This window comes from Pygoscelis adeliae, unplaced genomic scaffold (assembly GCF_000699105.1).
Source record: "Pygoscelis adeliae isolate BGI_AS28 unplaced genomic scaffold, ASM69910v1 Scaffold171, whole genome shotgun sequence".
NCBI classification, from domain to species: Eukaryota; Metazoa; Chordata; class Aves; order Sphenisciformes; family Spheniscidae; genus Pygoscelis; species Pygoscelis adeliae.
In genome coordinates, this window is record NW_008824186.1 from 6322497 (window position 1) to 6340191 (window position 17695).

Below are 17695 nucleotides of genomic sequence, written 5' to 3' on the forward strand. Positions count from 1 at the left end.
AAGTGGTTGAGTCACCATCCCTGGAGGTATTTAAAAGACGGGTAGATGAGGCGCTTAGAGACATGGTTTAGTGGGCATGGTGGTGTTGGGCTGACGGTTGGACTCGATGATCTTAGAGGTCTCTTCCAACCTTAATGATTCTATGATTCTATGATCTGCAACCTATCACAGAAATGTAGCCATCTATGAAGTTAAGGCATGGGTGCCACTCCACGCTAGCTAGACAGCTATTTCAAATGAGTAATTTCTCTGACTGACATTGCTAAAGAAGGCAGAATGTAATTACCTGAGCTGAAATAGGATACAGGTTCAACTGGATCCTTAATGACCAGAAGTGTTTAGGACTTTTATTTCATGTCTCATTCAAATGATAAATGAGTACCATTCCAAAGATTAGATTGCCAGCATACAGAGAATGTCTCTTCAGGGGAAAAAAAAAAAAAAAAAAATCAAATAAGAAAGGGGATTTCATTCTTTCACGTAAAAACTCCACCATTTATGTTTGTCTCTGAAATGACGGATCTACTTAGTAGATATTACAGGTTGAAAGAAATAATTCAGATGTTACACAGCTTAAGTAGTAGAAAACTCCAGGTATTGAACTGCCTAAGTTGCTAAATCAGAGATTCTCTTTTTAAAAGCAAAAAAAAATGATTGATGTATTTAGAAAGAACTCTATTTCTGCAAGTGTGAAAGACTGAACAGATTTTTATCATAACTTTATAAAAAGTTTGAAAATAACTTTGACGTGTAGTTCCTGAAGGTTGAGTATGACTGTTATTTTAAAGCTACTTCAATCATAAGGGAACTAGCAAAGAAAACATTCAACCAGAACAATCCAAGTTACTTTTGTGCTTCATATGTACCTTACATTAAGCACAGTATTATTTTAACATCTTGCATATTCTTTCTCTGCGACTACAGGCATCGAACAAAAGCCTAACAAAAGCAATAGGAATCTGCACAGCGAGTTAGTGAGCTCTGAATCTGGAATAGGCTTTAATGCCACACTTTCTAGGAGCTGGATTCATAGGCCTTTTTCACACCCAACAGGTATTACTCTATTGGGTTTTTTGGTATTTCACCAGGCATGATATGCTGGATTATCCATAAAAAAGTCCCCTGTGAAGAGGAGTCTTTAGGTACATCAGGTACTTTCTGCAGCAGAACAGACACATCGCTATCAAACAGGCTACGGATGATAAAAATGTTTCACCTGATACAAAAAAAGCCTTGGAAGGGGATAAGAAAGTTTGTAAGGTTCCATATCAGCAAAACTTCCTATTTCTTCTCTTCTCTGTACATACACAGGAGTACAGTCCTAAAGAATACAGACTTGTTTTCTTGAGTCCACACGCGGATTTTAATTCAGCAGGTTTTGCAAAGAGCCACCTCCTTCTGTTGTAGGCATTTCTTCACTGTAGTGTTGCATAACAACAACCCACTTCTGCAGTCTTCCTGGAGCAGACTGTTGAAAACCACGGGTGTTACTCTTACAAAAACAGATACTCAGAAGGACTGAAATTCAACGTAATTGTGGATGTTAGAGAGGCTACCTCAGTTAATAAAGAAAGGATGATACTCCCTTCAACAAGGGTTTAACTCACATTTTCACTCTGACTCCTAAAGCAAAATAATTGGATTAGTTATCCTCATTGTACATAAGCTGCAATCTACAAAAGTCATGTAAGAGGAAGTGATTTATGCCGTTTTATTTGCCTTCCAAGGATTTTATGAATGGGGACATGATCTCTTCCTCTGAATGTCAGCCCAATGAAAGCAAGTGGAGGTGGCTATTGCTTTTGTGGTGGTGAATTCCTATCAACGTGGGAAAAGAGCTCGCTGGTTACACCTACTTTTTTTCCCCTGTTGCATCACTTCCATCAGCTTAAAGTGTTCTTCTCATACCATAATTTTTCAGGGGAAAAAAATCTTAAAGAAGAAAAAATGCAAGAAAACTGACTTTTTGTCAGAATCAAATACGCAATACCTCTAGAACATCAACATGTTGTTTTGCTGCATTCCTTTCACTTGTCACATTATTTCTCAAAAGAAATTGTTTTCTGATGCTGGTTCTGATGACTGAGGCACATTTTCTCTCGCTACACCTTGATTAACTTCAGTGAGATCACTCATTAAATATGTTAGCATTCACTGTATTAAACTTCAGCAGAAACGTGGCTCTTCATAGTAAAACTCTCAGGGTTGTACAAATTTTCTAAAGAGACTAAATTCTCTACCCCATTTGAATGGGATCTTACTCATAGATTAGCTAGTTATATTTGTACCATAGATCAATGAGTTAGAGGTGGCACATTTATCATTGGTAACTGCAACTAACACAGCTTGTTCGACATAAAAATCCCACTCTAAATGCTCTTTTATTTCACTAGAGCCATGTACTTTTCATTTCACCTAATTCAATTGCACCAGATCCTAAGGCTTCCACTCAGGTGAAACTCCCACTGAAGCCAAGAGGATTTCTGTCTTAAAAAATTTAAGTACCTCTCTGCGCCTGCCCTGCACATCTCGAGTTACATTTCTAGGTTATCAGCAAATTTAAATATTCATGGTTGATTCTCCAGTCCAGGGCAGGCTCTTAATAAGAAAAAGTGAGGTGGCAAAGAGCTTATTAAACTCAGTAATGTCCCCTAAATACTGCCTGTAGTTGGACAGACTGAGGTAATTTTTATTTAATATTTAGTTAGTCCACTACCTATTCTGGTGTTTCTCCTTAGAATTATTCTGTTTTTCACTGACGTAGGCATCTGCCTAGAAGAACCAAAAGAGCGGGGCAGAATGTCCTGACAAACTAGGTTATAAAATTAGCATTACTGGATTGCACTCAAAGCAGACTTGTTGGGGTTTTTTTAATTAACCATAGTAAAATGAGACACGATTTGTATTTAATTCATCATGAAGCAGGTATTTTAAAGCAACTGTCTTTTCTGTACAGCTCACATCACAAGAAATGCTTCATATATGAAAACTTCTTAGTTGCAAAATGGAAATTTCATTAATATATATCTATTTGCTCAAATATAAATATTTGCTCACATTTTTGAGTGCTTTGTAATTCTCTGTCTTCTTTAATATATTCAATGGTGATTCTGTCACTTGAAACAAATTTAAATCCCACTGCCTGGGTCCTCCAATCCAAGAGGAAACTGAAGCAGATATGACTGCACAGAAGGTGTGGGAGATGTTCCTGGTGGTAAACTGGATGAACGCTAAGTCAGGGACCGAGCACTTCAAGAAAGGGCCACTGCAACATGGCCTCCAGCAGGGAACGAATTCCAACGCCTCAGTTTGAGCAAGGCTTTTGCACAAAATTTGGCTATATAGGCCGAGGGCTGTAGGAAGTTCAGAGGGAATATGGGGCTTCGATATTTAAAGCTTAGGAGCCTGCTACTGCTTAGTTTACCTGTCTTTTTCTAAACATGATGTTCCTCCTGTAGTACATAATTAGAACTTATGGATGAATAAACATCTAACACTCTGTGTTTAGCAGCAGCCAAAACAAACAAAGAAAACAGGAACAAACCTCCCTCCCTTTCCCCCAGCGATTTCCAGGTGCTAAGTAGAGGGCAAAGAGAGGCCGTAACATTTTTTTACCCGTTTAGCTAGAATAGCCTATACTCCTTACAGCATGCTCTTCTCCCACCTAGGAAAGACAGGCACCTCCTTTTTGCCTGTGAATACCGCCTTCCCCCCACGCACTGTGCTCTGCATCTTCCAGGCACATGATGGAAACAAACCATATGAGCATCCCTCTATTTGCACAGTTACATTCAACCTGAGGAAACACACCGTATCCTTTTGACAGGCATCTCTCTACCACCGAAAGACAAGTTCTCCTTCACGAAGGTATGCCGCTGTGTGACAGTGCTCAAGTAGTGTAAAGCGCAACTCCAGGAGTGTTGTGTTTGCTGAGAGGCTCCCTGAGGAGCAGGGTGTGCAGCCAGCCCAGCCCCAGGGAAACAGAAGGACTATCTCTTTACTTCCCCCTTCACCTTGCTCTGGATGTTACTCCAAGCCAGACAACGGCTGGCTGGCTCCGCTGGTTGCCACATGCAGCTAGTGACATAGGAATGGGGACACGTGGGGGCTCACAGAACATGCTTGGGGGAAGGACTTGTCTTGCAGAGACACTCCAACTGGTATAGCTCATGTAAGCATTCATCTGAATGGTGCTCTTAAAACTCTTGAATTTTCTTAAACTTCACAGAGCTTATGCAGCCTTGTTCTTTTGAAAGTTCAACCCAACTGTGGCAGAGGATGTTTCTCATGTAGAACTTGATGGAATCAATCACTAAATTCTGATGCACTAAAGAGTCACACGGCTTTCAGATGGTTCTATGAAAGCTATGTGTATTAGTCTTCACCACATCAAAAAGTAAATTTTTAATATAAATACACTCAGGTCACCCCATACCGCTACCAGGACCACTCATCTCTGATTTCAAGACAATTGCTAACAGCTTTTTAAGAGACTGAACACAGGTTACTATTCAACACTTTGGCAGGGTACCTGAATCTAAAGGAGATGGCATCATTTTGTTTGGAGTTTCTCCTTCTGTTAACTGCTTCTTTATCAACTGAAGGTCTAGGTGAGTCAGAAATCTCCTCCTAAATTTTCCCGCTCTTTTCCTTCCCTTCCAAAGCACTTACTGTCATTGCCTTTTTAGATCTTTCATTGTCTGCTTTTCAGCAAGAAAGACTTCGTAATGGAGTCAATCTATTGCTCCATTACAAAAGGACAATGCAAAGCCACTGACTTCATGAAGTCACATCCATTCATTTCTTTAAATACCACATGTATTTTCACTTCGCTACTAAGGTACTAAGGAATAATAAAACATAGCAGCTATTTTCGTAAGCTCTATGATAACTTCTATAAGTGGGTCTTCACAAGATACTAATCCAAGAACATCCAGAATAGGAACTGAAACACAAAGAAAGGTGGCATGCCAAGACACTATCTAAAGGTATTTTTCTTAATGTTTAAGGCAAGAGAATAAAGATTTTATAATCTGGGTTTGGATCTTATGTGCACTATAAAGTTTCATCAACAGAAATTACCTCTTGATTACATTGTTTTGCATGAATCTAAATTAAATGTCAACTGGCTAAATCTTGTCTTTCTCTTATATAGATAAAACTCTATCCTTCAGTAATACCTGACACGTCCAGCTGGCATACAGACATTGGTGAGGGTGAATAAAGGGAAATTTGCATGGAGAAATTCAAATTGAAGGAACATAGAAAAGCAAGCATGATCCCAGCCAGGATCAGCAATGTAATAATACCCAATTTCCAAGTGCAAGCTTTTCCCAGCCAGGATCAGCAATATAATACCCAATTTCCAAGTGCAAGCTTTGGGGACCAAAGGGGGTGGGGGTGGGGGGGAACAACCCACCAAGCAATTTTATGTGACTTAACCCCCCCCCGCCCCCAACAACTATGTCCCTCACAAAGTCAGGAGAATATGAAAGAGATTTTATGACCACAAGTCATACAAATAATAAAACATTAGACTATTAGAACTATTTTTTAGCTGGCATGTCAAGATATCATCTCAGCTACATAGAAGATTAATATAGCAAATATTCCTTTCTTTACAAACAAAGAAAAAATATAGATCCAGACACCTGAACATAACAAAAACTATACAGCAACATAAGAATACTCCTTGCAAAAAACCAAAAACAAACCCAGTGTCCACTTAGTGCTTTTCCTTTCTTTTAAAACTAAACTTTTACAGTACATGAGACAGTGTAAGCACTACAAAAACGAGTCCAGCCTTCTCGTGCTATGGTCAGCTGTGGGGATGAATGTTGTTCTTGGTCTGGGAGATTTCACTTTTCTTTGGCTTGGCAGTGTTAGACAGTACAACTTTTTTCTTCCACTGAGAAAAATTTGTTGATTTGCAGACAGATGTCCCCTTGATCCTCGGAGACGGTCTTAATCAGATTTTTCTAGTAGGTACTCTTTGATCTATTCCCTGATATCTTTACAAATGACAGCTTTGTTTCTTCTATCACATTAAGATATCACCCCTTGCCATTTTGCAATAAGCACCACTGAGGCAAATGCTGAAAACAGCTTGGCAGCAAATGGAGCAGGGTAACCTCAGCCACCCGGAGCATCTGCCTTCTCTGGATCTGTCACACCCTCAGGAGCGTCATATCAACCAAAACCACTGTTTTTTGTAATAAGCTAAGCATCATTCACTTCACACCTCTTATCTCACACTATACTGGCTTTGCCTCACCTTGAAATGAGAGGCTTTAGAAAGAATCTCATGCAACGCCTTGTACCCACAGCTGCACAGCTGGTTTGTTTCCCAAAATAAACCTTGCTTCATATTTTACAAAAGACCTCAGATAGAGAAAGGTAGGGAGTTTTGACATTTAGCTTACCGTACTCACTGAAAAAATCTCTTTCTCTGCTTTCCTTTGGTCTTTGTTTGCTTATGTTTTTAAACCATGTTCCTCAACTGAAATGTCTTTGATAGCTACACACCTAAAGATTGATCCAGCTCAGGAATCAAAGAAATAGCACACGAAAATACAATTCTCACTTTTTTTTTCCCCCCTATCTCCAGGTTCCAAAGGAATACAGACTGCAGGGAGGTTTACCCAAAGGACTGCAGAAGACAATATATTTCAGAAGAAGCAATTTAAGAGATGAGTACACTAAGAAGTATGCAACTTCTTAGACAACAACTCCAGATACTGCCAACTATTATGAAACAAATCAGCTAAAGGCCTCCTCATTTTCATGACGTATACATGACATATCCAACTTCAAGTATAAGCATAGCAATATTTCATTGCATACCTGTGAAATCTATGACCGCACTGAAGAATACATATGTAACTAATGCAATGCTGCAAGTGTTGATTTTCTTTTTTCCACTCACAATATAATTATTGGGATTCAAAGAACATTTCTTAGCCATGGTACATACTGAAAAATGACCTCTCACCCCAATATCAGACAATCTTTTGCACACACTGCCCAAAACAACACAAAAAAATAACCCCAGTAATTATCACATCCTGATGCTTCACTACCATGTCTTACCCTTGCTTCTGACTGTTTACAATCAGCAGGTAATTCTTTGACAGTATTCTATTATTCTGTGAGAAAATGGTTCGCTGGTGCTTTACAAAGACTATAAATACACATGTAGCTACCACAGAAATATTTACCTATCTGAGCTCCAGCCTACGCAACATCCTTCTAATCTACCAGAATCATATTCCCCATTCATCGTGTACCAGCTCAGACAGGAGCTTTCAGGAGCCAGGGGAGCAAAGATGTGGTGCAATTGTTTTGAATCCCTTTTGGAGGCGATGCCCCACCACTGCCAAAAGCCCTCTGGCAGCTTTTGGAAAAATACTGCACTTTCCTTGACTTACCCCTAGCTGGAAATCCACTGCTTCAAACCCTTCTGCTGTTTCCTGCTCATTGCCCCGAGTTATAATTTCCACAGACAGACACTGTAACTAACGCCCTTAGCTGAAATTTCTGCCACCACTGGTCACCATCCCAGAGCCATATAGAAGTTGGTATGTATTTCTTAGGCCCGCACACAGGACCCTACCACATGCAGGCAGGTGTTCAAGGAATGCCTGCAATTTCTAGGCCCTCAATCATCTGTTTACGCCTGCCTTTAATACCATAGATTGTCCTGCCTATCTCATCCTCACCACCTTCTTCAGTGGCACTAGTGACTAACATTCCACAAATTTTGTAGAACGCTGTCTACAAAACCAGCATTAAAATTCCACTGACCTGTGGCTCATCCACAGAGAGAGAAAAGCAGCTCAAGGAATGATGGGTTTTTGTTGGGTTTTTTTTTTTTAATGTTGCAAAAATAGGAGAGGGAAAAAACATCACTGGATGGAAAATTAGGACATTTGAGTCCATGCTGGCAAAAACTCTCTCAGAGTACTGTGTTTGCATTCCTTTCTGCACACCAAAACGTCTCTCAGAAGCCTTTAACAGGGGTCGCTGCCAAGGATGCACCTGGGCTTCAAGCCAACAGTGTTACATGCAGTTAAGGATGTGTATCTCCCGCTCAGCTGTCAGGCACATACATGCTGGGACCGTACAGCAATGTCAGCAAACATAAAAACCCGCTCGCACAGGTATCACAACTGTGTTAAATATGATCACAAATGGTAATGATCACAGAGATCATTGATTTCAGCCCTGGCCAGCTAAATGCAAAACAAACAAACAAACAAAAAATTGATTAGAAGATAGAATCAGATCCTAAATAGAAAATGACAAAAATTCTGTAAAAGCATCAAGCACATATTAAAGAAACAGCATTATAAAGAACGGGTGGAAGGAGGAATTACTTGACAGTATCTCTGGATATCAATTTGCAGTTCACCTTCAAAAAGACAAGGCAGCTCCACAACCATTATGATGATTCCTCATTCCAGGCAAAGCAACTGGCAAGAGGTAATTCTTCTTAGCAGCATGTTGAATTATGTATTTGTACATAAGCCTTAAATGTGTATTTTAATTTCACCCGAGTAAGTTACCAACATAAATCCTATCCCTCTCAAATATCTCTGAATTTTTAATTAACCTAATATCATCATTTCAACCATGCAGTCAGAAATGATGACTAACATATGATTCATATTCAGAAGTAAACGCACCTGCTTTTCAACAACATTTCTAATTACTGGTTCATTTTACCCTTTACATGACGTTGAAGCCAATTTGGGTCATACTGTTTTTAGCCGGTGATGAGTCCTTTCAGCTCACAAATAATGTATAAGGAATTGCTGTGTTGTCGGTTTGAAGGACATTTTTAAATGCACCGTGGCGAATAGAATACATTACCAAAACACATCATTTTACTTCTGATATGCATCAGTTCACCATGAGCTTCCATCAGACAAGATTTTACCAGGAACATTTAAGCTTTGATTTAAAGTGATGTCCCACCATTTCACCGTCTTCCGTCTATGTCATAATGATTGAGGGAGTGCTACCGTATGTTAAATATAACTAAGTGCTTATTTCTAACACTACAGACAATGGGGAAAAAAAAACCCAAACAAACATAGTTTCTGAATACTTTAGATGTCCTTTAAAAACATTGCAGCAAACTACAGTGAGACTATGAGGGAAGTCTTTACTGAACTGCCTCCCCTTCCTGACAGCACTACATCTTCGAGGAGTAAGCAGGTAAGCAAAGGGAAGCCTGCTTCAAAGGTGGTTCATCACCTTCCTACTCTGAACATTTCATTTTTCCAGGATACGCACCTTCAGATGGCTGAAGCTGTTCTCACATAGATCTGATAGGCACTTAGCCACTGAAATATGCATATGACAAGGTCTATCTGCTGAAGTTTTCAAACCCTCTGACACAACTAGAATGTGACGACAACTCATGTGCAAAGCCCTATTCATTCTCAAATCGGTTTGCACATCAGATTTCTGAAAGCTACCATCATTAGCTTGACTTGTAGCATACTGGTAAATCCTACACATCTTCAAAGAAAAAAAATTAACTTCCTTCTGCTTCAAGTCGTATAGATTTTATACACAGAAGGTAGCTCCTTCTGACATCTACCTCTAAAATTTCTTGATATGAGAGTACCATGCCTGCCATGTTTCCTTTAGCTGGCGTGCTAACTCATATTTTAGGTCAAAACAATACAAAAGACATGAAAAACATAGGAGTCAACAATGATTATGTCATCCATTTATCAATTTTAAACCGTCACTTCAACAGTTTAAAGCCTCTGTGTTCTAGTTATGAAAGTCCTTCTACAGCTATAAGAAAAAAAGATAGTTCTAAGATTCATGGGTGAAAGAAACAGGCAGTCGAGCTGAAAGCTGGCCTAAAGCCACTGGCTTCCCTGGGTAGGCAGGGCACCTTTGGGCAATGCAGGTGCTGGTTTTGCAGTGCCATATTTTCACATAGAAACCATTTCTGGTATCCTGCATCCCTCTGAATGTACTGTTCCCTCTGAATAATAGATGTTTTAGAATGGAATGAGCAAACTATACATGGAAGAGCATAACTAGCAGGATCAGAGGCTGGGGAGCTATGGTAGGTGGGGCTCTAGTGCAGATACTTCTGGTATTACTCCCCCATGTGTATTGCCGGTACTTACTGCTGAATGTCAGGAGGCTTGGGAGCTTATTTCTATTTAAAACAAACAACCCAAAGACTACAGGCAAAAAAAAAAAAAATGCAGTACTCAAATTAATACAAGATGACATGAAAATATTAACATGCTAGTTCATTCCCAAATAATTAGAAACAATACTGACAACTAGAAACTATGGGATTTTAGTACGCAGCGATTTGAGTACATCCATAAAAAGCTTTATCCATTTTCAGAAGCTACTCAATGCAGATTTGTTGACAACTGGGTTTAAATTACTTTGTATTATAGTAGAACAACCATGTATTAAACAGACACTGCTACACACAAATTATTGAACAATCTCTGGATAACAAGTGGTTCCAGTGATTTAACTTAACAGTTATTTCTTGGCTTTCTTTTTTTTTTCTTCCTTAAAAAAATCTCATCAATTATAACCTCATCCATACTAGCATCATACAACCTGCATTAACGATCCACTTTATTTCCACCAGTAAAGGCAAGTGCAAAAGGTTTATTAACAAACACGCAACACAAAAAACCTCTATCATTGGGTTAAGTGAAATACAGCCTCAATAAATACAGACCAAAATAAAATCCCAAATCTGCTGTATAAAGAATCTAATAAGAGTCCTCCCTGGAATTCTGTAAGATCCCTTCCTTCTCGTTTAATGTAGACAAGGAACCAGATCTTTGTGAAACAAACAGAAAGGTAGGCCTATGAGGCTATCAGAAGCAAATCTTGAAACGGAAAAAATGTGGGAAAAGGCAGAATCAAATCATCACTAGTGAGATATATTTTAGTAGGCTGTGATTCTATCAAATTGGTGGCCTCAGTGACTTAGAAACAAATCAAATCTTAAGTTAATCTAATTAACTACAAGTGTCCATTGGAAGCAAAAGCAGACAAATCCCTGATTGTCTAAAACTTTCCATGTTTAATTTAAGACTAGCTTTCAGTTAGGAAAAGGCAGCTATGGAACAGTCATATCCTCAATGAAGAGAAAACATCAAGCAGAATGAATGAATAGAAAGTAGTTATTTCTTAATTCAGCATATCATAGTTCTCATTTCCGAAGAAGAAGGTGCGTTTCAGTAAAGCTTTACCTTTCTCACAATGACTTCCTGTGAATCCAGAAGGGCAGACGCATTTGTTAGGGGCTACGCAAGTTCCGCCATATCTGCACCCCTCTTCACAGAATGCTGAAAAATAAAAGGAGTATGTGGGTACTAAAGTTTTTTTAACATTTATGACACGTTTTCAAGACACTAAGAAAAACATCTAAATTCTAAGCAATTAAGAGAATTCAACATATTAAAATTCAGTCCACCTGCTAACACAAAGAGAAGTAACGCACTTAAATGACATGAGGAAAAATCTCAGATTACACCGCAGGCAAATCACCTCACCAATAAAAGATTAATAACCATCTGGAAGAAGAAGAGAGGAAAAAATACAACGTACAACTTTAATGGGGCTGATCTTCTTTCAATTATACCCCATATAAGTATTACAATTACAACGCTCTGGTGAGCCACAGAAAACAGGCCGGTCAGATTGGCGTTAACTACTTTGTTTCTCACTTCTATCAAATACACTTTACTGAAACGTCTGTAAACCACATAATATTTTCCTATTTTTTATTTTTAAGTGTAAAGTACATTTTGTGGAATCAAGAAATGAAACAGGGTGAGGCTCATGACTGAAAACAGAGGAGAAGGGATCAACCACAAGATAATGCCTCTTACTGAGGTGGGATTCTTGACAGAGCAATACACAAGTACTTTAGAAGTGCATTTGTCCAATAACTAGGATTTGAAACAAATGATGGATCTCGCATCTTTTCTTGCGAGCACTGTGTGGTGGTCCTCTCACTTACAGCAGGTTTAGCAGGAAGTCCACTAACCGTGCAAGAAGTATGCTTGCACTTTAACGTTATTTTTTCTTTCTGTTTGTTGTGTGTGTACGAGGAGGGGAACTGAGGTAAGAAGAGGAAAGGAAACAGCAAGCATCAGGACATGATCTATTTTGCACTGTTAATTCGAGTAAGACCTTTGCTAAGACTAAGAGCAGGCCCTACCCACACCACACTCCCGACCCCCTCCTAGATATTTATTGAACTTCACAAGTTGCTCAGTGGGTTTGACTGCACTTACGAGGGAAGTTACAATTAATATTTAAACAGCAGCTCTCTGCATCTAAGCTAATAACAGAATTGCAAAGTGTTTCCTGCAAGCTAAAATCACAGATGGAGTGTTGGCAAAGAGATGTTACAAATGCTATGAAAAGGCTTAAAGTGCTAGATAACAGAAGAAATGTTTAAGATTTATTTTCCAAGGCACTAAAAAGAAAAATAAATTGAATGAAGTACTAAGCATTAAAAAGAATCTTTTGCAATTATTAACCACTTAAAGACAAAAAAAACACATCATCGTATCTCTTGACTGAATCGATAAGACGGATCTGCCTTACTCTAAATATATAATTCGTAGCACGCCATACAGTTTTATGGCGGATAACACGGGGAGAAGAATGCTAAAGTCATTTAGAGAAGATGGTAGCAGAACATTGTAAGTGCTTCTGCAACTGGCGCAAGGCAGTGGCATGGAGAAAGCATGGTTCAGGTCAATCTCTACCGCATGGGAAAAAGAGAAATATGGTTTAAGAGTAGAATTTTGTTATTTTTTGCATATAAATATTTGTAGAAAAGTATAACTGTGCAGAAAGCTGAAAGTACTAGTATGAAATACAGCTGGAAAATATATGAAAAACTTGATGAGACTCAAAAAATTCCCTCCATAGCTCTTGAAAGAATGTTTGCTCATTTCTAGTCTCAGCATTCTCAGAGAAGGTGCAAGTTAAATTCTGCATCTACATTTCGTCTGGTTTGAAATTGAGAGTAAGCAGAGACTTCTGTGAAGTAGTAATACATTTCTGTGTGACATCAGAAGAACTAGAATTTGTGGCAGAGCAGATATAAAGGGCAAAAAAAGGAAAATATTGGCAAAAAAGCAAATAGTTCACCCATGATATATGCCACATTGCACTGGGAAAGAACTGCACGGGGTTCTTAGAAAAAAGAAGTCATAAAGGGCATAAAAAAAGAAAATGTTTAGTGTCTATAAGTCACGCATGTCCATGGAAAGTTGTTAGAGCAGATAGGGATAGGTAGGTAAGAGGGCTTCAGTTAGAGCTGTCACACATTTTCTTTGCCACCGTAACCGATACTACCAACTTACTAATGTGAAATGTGTGCTTCTTACAATAAATCCTATTCCTAGGTCTGCTCAGTAAGGTAGTGTTTTCTTCTGTTCTCTTTTAAGATTACTAACAGAGAAAGGCTTATGAGACAGGGCTTGTCATGTAAAAGATTTTCCCATTATTGCAAAAACTGTGTTATGTCAGCGCAGCAGCCAGGTCTTGACATCTACAGGCACAGCCAAGCACGCTGTTCACATCTGGGCTTCTGCCAAAGTGAACAGCTCTCTGTAATGCTAACAGATTTCTTCCTCTGGAATAAAAGCCTTTATCATATAAAGACCTTTCCTAAACAGACGTAATTTCTTTGCAGAGGAGGAGTTTTATTTCTGATGCATGTCCTCCTTGATGATGGATCTGTAGAGAACGGAAACAGCCAAAATTATAAATCTGCTGGTTGTGTCATTCTTGTGGTAAAGTTGGAGGGAGAGGGGAGTCTCACTGCAGAGCTCCACAAAGAGCAGCACGAAAGTACCCACAGACTTGGTACCATGCTCCTGGACATGCACAGGCTGCACACCCACTGCCTACGTATTTATGGGGTACAGTTTCTTGTCCCCTGTGCAGTTAGAGTTATCTCCTCTCCCAACGAGGCTATTATGGACATCCCCAGGAAAGAAAAGAAAAAGTTAGCAGAGCTAGAGCCTCTTTGAGTGCACGGTGTGGAATCTGTCTGACCTTTTTGTAAACTCCTGTTCTTCCCTAGATCTAGGCTGTAATGCACAAGAGAGCCAGCGTGAGGGAGGCACGCCAACAGTAGCTTCAAATATTTTGTACTGTCTGTTACTGAAAATTGTAGTTTCTTTTTAGCCCCTCCGCTTACAAGACTCGGGGAAAGCTGGACAGTTTGGGTTCCAGCCTCCGTTCCTACAGAGCTGAAGAAATTGCCTTGATTATTCTGATATTTTTGGTATGGTAGCACAGTACAATACTTCACTGTGCTACTATAGGAAAGCAGGTACTGCAGCGTGGAACTCTCATGCTGATCAAATTCCTCTTACTTCCAAGTGTACTACAGTTATTATTATAAAATAAAAATATTTACATTTATAAATATACAAACATATTTTCATTAAAAGAAAAACACAAGAAAAACAAGTAACTATCCTACAAATTTGAAGGAACGTTACTTGACTATGAAGAGATACAAAACTCACCTTCCCAAGTAAATCAGATATAAATGAAATATTATTTCTTGATATACACAAAAATTAAATTTTATAAAGCTATAATAAAGCATCACAATATTAATATTACCGTTGCATTCATATTTTATAAAATTTCATATTCTGAGATACATTTATTAAATGCACTTTTTCATAGGCCAATTTCTTGATGTTGCCCTGGTACAGCATAATCCCTACTTCTACAGCTAAATAGATCACCCACAACAATGTTACCATAGGCATATAAAATGACCAGCTGTAACAGAACTGTAGGTATAATATACTGTACTCCCTTCTTTTTCCTTTATCCTAGCTGTCCATTACTTTTCAAAAAAGGAAGCTCAATTAAAAAATAAAGCACCTCATTTATTTAGGGTTCATCTTCTCCCATTTGAGAATGAATTCTCAAATTCTGAGAATCTGAGCTCAGAAGCAACTGATTAGAATTCTGTCAAGTGGATAATCCCTGTTTCCTCTTCATCTCAACACCACCAATAAGGAACAAACACCAATGTTTTAAGAACATCTGTACAATTTGTTTACTAAGCAGCTGACGTCTTCAACTTGACAGCACAAAGAGATGGAAGAGGTTCAAAAGTAAGCGCCGTAGCAGTGGGTACTTTTGGCTTCTTCCGCTGCTTTTCTCTCCCTTGTGATTTTCCCCATTTCTTCTTTAGTCAAGAAAAAAAAAAAAAGTGTTGAAAAAAATAGTTCCATTAGTACCAAAAGGAACACCTCTGCGGAAATAGATAAAATGTACCATAGCTTGCATAAAAGGAAAGAATATAGCAATACCAAAAATGCAAACTCCTGCCCCCCATATCACAGGGAAGAGAAGCTCTTAATTAAAGCAAGCAAACACAGTTTTGTTTCACAGGGTATATATACTGTATGTGTTTACATGGGCCAAAACCACACCTCCCCCTGTATTACATTAGGTTTGTCACAGATAAAGCCAGCCACTAGCTTGTTTCCATACGCCAGGTACTCCACAGCTTGTCAAGACAACTGCAGCGCAGAGTAGCCTTTAGCCTGGTTTGCAGCGGCAATTGCAGTGCAGCTCAAGGTGAGACCATGTCCTTCAGCCAGCATACAAGATAGCAGCTTCTGTTCCGTAGTAGCGATATAGTAACCTGCAGCTTTTCTGCATTTTGGCCCAAAGTACTGGGGGCTCACATTCATCCCAAACTAGCGGGCAGCTGGCCTCATATGCATGCATCAGCTTCAGTGGGTGTTAAATACCTACAGCAAAGAGCATAAATTGTACTTCATGATCAAATACAGCAGCAGGTATGGTGCCAATGCTGCCTATATATTTAAACCTACAGCAGTTTTCTAGAAGACTGGAATTCAAAAGGGACTTCAACCTTTACTTGCTCAAAAACGATGTACTGGCACAGGGAGCTAAGGAAAAAAAAGAAGGTGGGCAAATCCATCCTTTAGAGGTGCTCACCACAGGCACTTTGCTCTGTGCTGCGTTCCCTACCCGAAATGCAAACCGCGGCTCCTCCTGGTTACTGCCTTGGCAAGCACTGTCCTCTCTTGACACCATCTTTGTTCACCTTGTAAATCAGCAGGTGTCTGGGACTGCTACACTGGGCACCATAAGAGAGAAAGTCATACCAGCTTCTCTTGTACTTCTGGAATGCTTTTTTACTGATTTATTTTCAGCAGGGTGGTCAGTAGAATGACCCTGAAGTCCAGTGGTATTTGGCCAGACTCCAAGACTGTATGCACATCAAGTGAAAAAAGGGACATTCAGGAAAGGCAAGGAAGGGGTCAGGCACAGACTGACTGCGTATACAAAAATGTGCAGCTTTGGAAAAGAGATGGGCTAGCGGAACTATACAAGCAATTTGATAATCAATTGATGGAAAGACCACAATTTCATTAGCTGATTGAATTTACTCAGCCAAGTACGCACAAGGTCGCAGCTGATAACAATCCAACTATGTAAGCCAAATACCAGAATAATCAGATGATACCAGTTGCTGAGGCGGATTTAGAGGACAGCTGAGAAAGTACGGTGAAAGCACACAAACAAAATAAGGGAGCAGCAGAGGTTCTGGCTCTTTTTCTCTGTACTCAAGTGTGACACTGTCATCTATAAAAGTACAAAACTCTTCTTGGTTCAGTGAACTACATCCATTGGATACAGGGTGTGACTTATTTAACACAAAGTCTGCCAAATGCCACTGGAGTCCTTTTACAGCTGGCTGGAGTCAGAGAAGGACAAATCTGGCAGGAGTGAACTTTGGGCAAAAGAACTCTCCTGAAAAGTCTTCATCCCACGTGTTGAGCAGGAAGAGAAGTGCGGGTCAGTCTGGCAATCGGGATGTGAACACATCTGAGACTGGAAGACAAATCCTTAGCTGGGCAGTTCATCACCTTCGTGAGTGGCTTCCAACCTAATTTATGCTTCAGATTTTGTGTGTGGCATTTATGAGGGTTAGTTCAGTTCAGGAAGAGCTTATAAATCTCAAGTCTTCTAACAGCTGACTATAAAGTTATTATTCCTGATTTATATTTCTAGAGATTTCGCATATAAGAGATATTTTACAAATGTAATTAGCATAATGGCTGCCTAGTGTAGTCAAATTTCCAAACCCCGGTAGTACAAAACTCCTGCTTAGAGCTAAGTCTGAACAAAGATCAATGAACTCGGAATTAAGGTTTGGAGATGGGGTTTTTTCAAAGCACTCAGAAAAGCATGAAGGAATTCTTTCAAATTTGGGACACAACGCACAGTGAGAGTGAAGAAGGAAAAAGGGCAAAACAGAAAAGTACCTGGAAGGATTATAAAGAATAATAAATCTATCAGAAAGAAATGTTATCAAAGATATTGGATACAGGCATACATACATACTGTGCGTGAGTTTGTATGTGCGCGTCTATATTCGCATACCATATAGTATTTATCAAAGTGGTGAACTAATATTGGAGAGTTTGTCACTAGGCTATTTTAGCTGATGTAGCAGTGAATCTTTTCAAGTACCCAGTGCTTTGTCACATAGCCCTTGCAAAATTAAGATTAAGGTGAATTTAGAAGGCTGAGCATACCTCTCAGAAGGCACTGAACTCTCAGCAAAGAGAAAGGGCCCACTGCTATTATATGATGTTAA

General features: G+C 39.3%; 1 protein-coding gene across 1 annotated transcript in view; it reads right to left on the reverse strand.

Annotated features, from left to right (window-relative positions):
- Positions 1-17695, reverse strand: part of NELL1 (NEL-like 1 (chicken)) — a 299349-nt gene that overhangs the window by 59620 nt on the left and 222034 nt on the right. The window contains exon 15 of the mRNA XM_009334530.1: positions 11256-11351. Coding sequence (XP_009332805.1) covers positions 11256-11351 — 96 coding nt within the window. The remainder of the gene's footprint in view (positions 1-11255; positions 11352-17695) is intronic.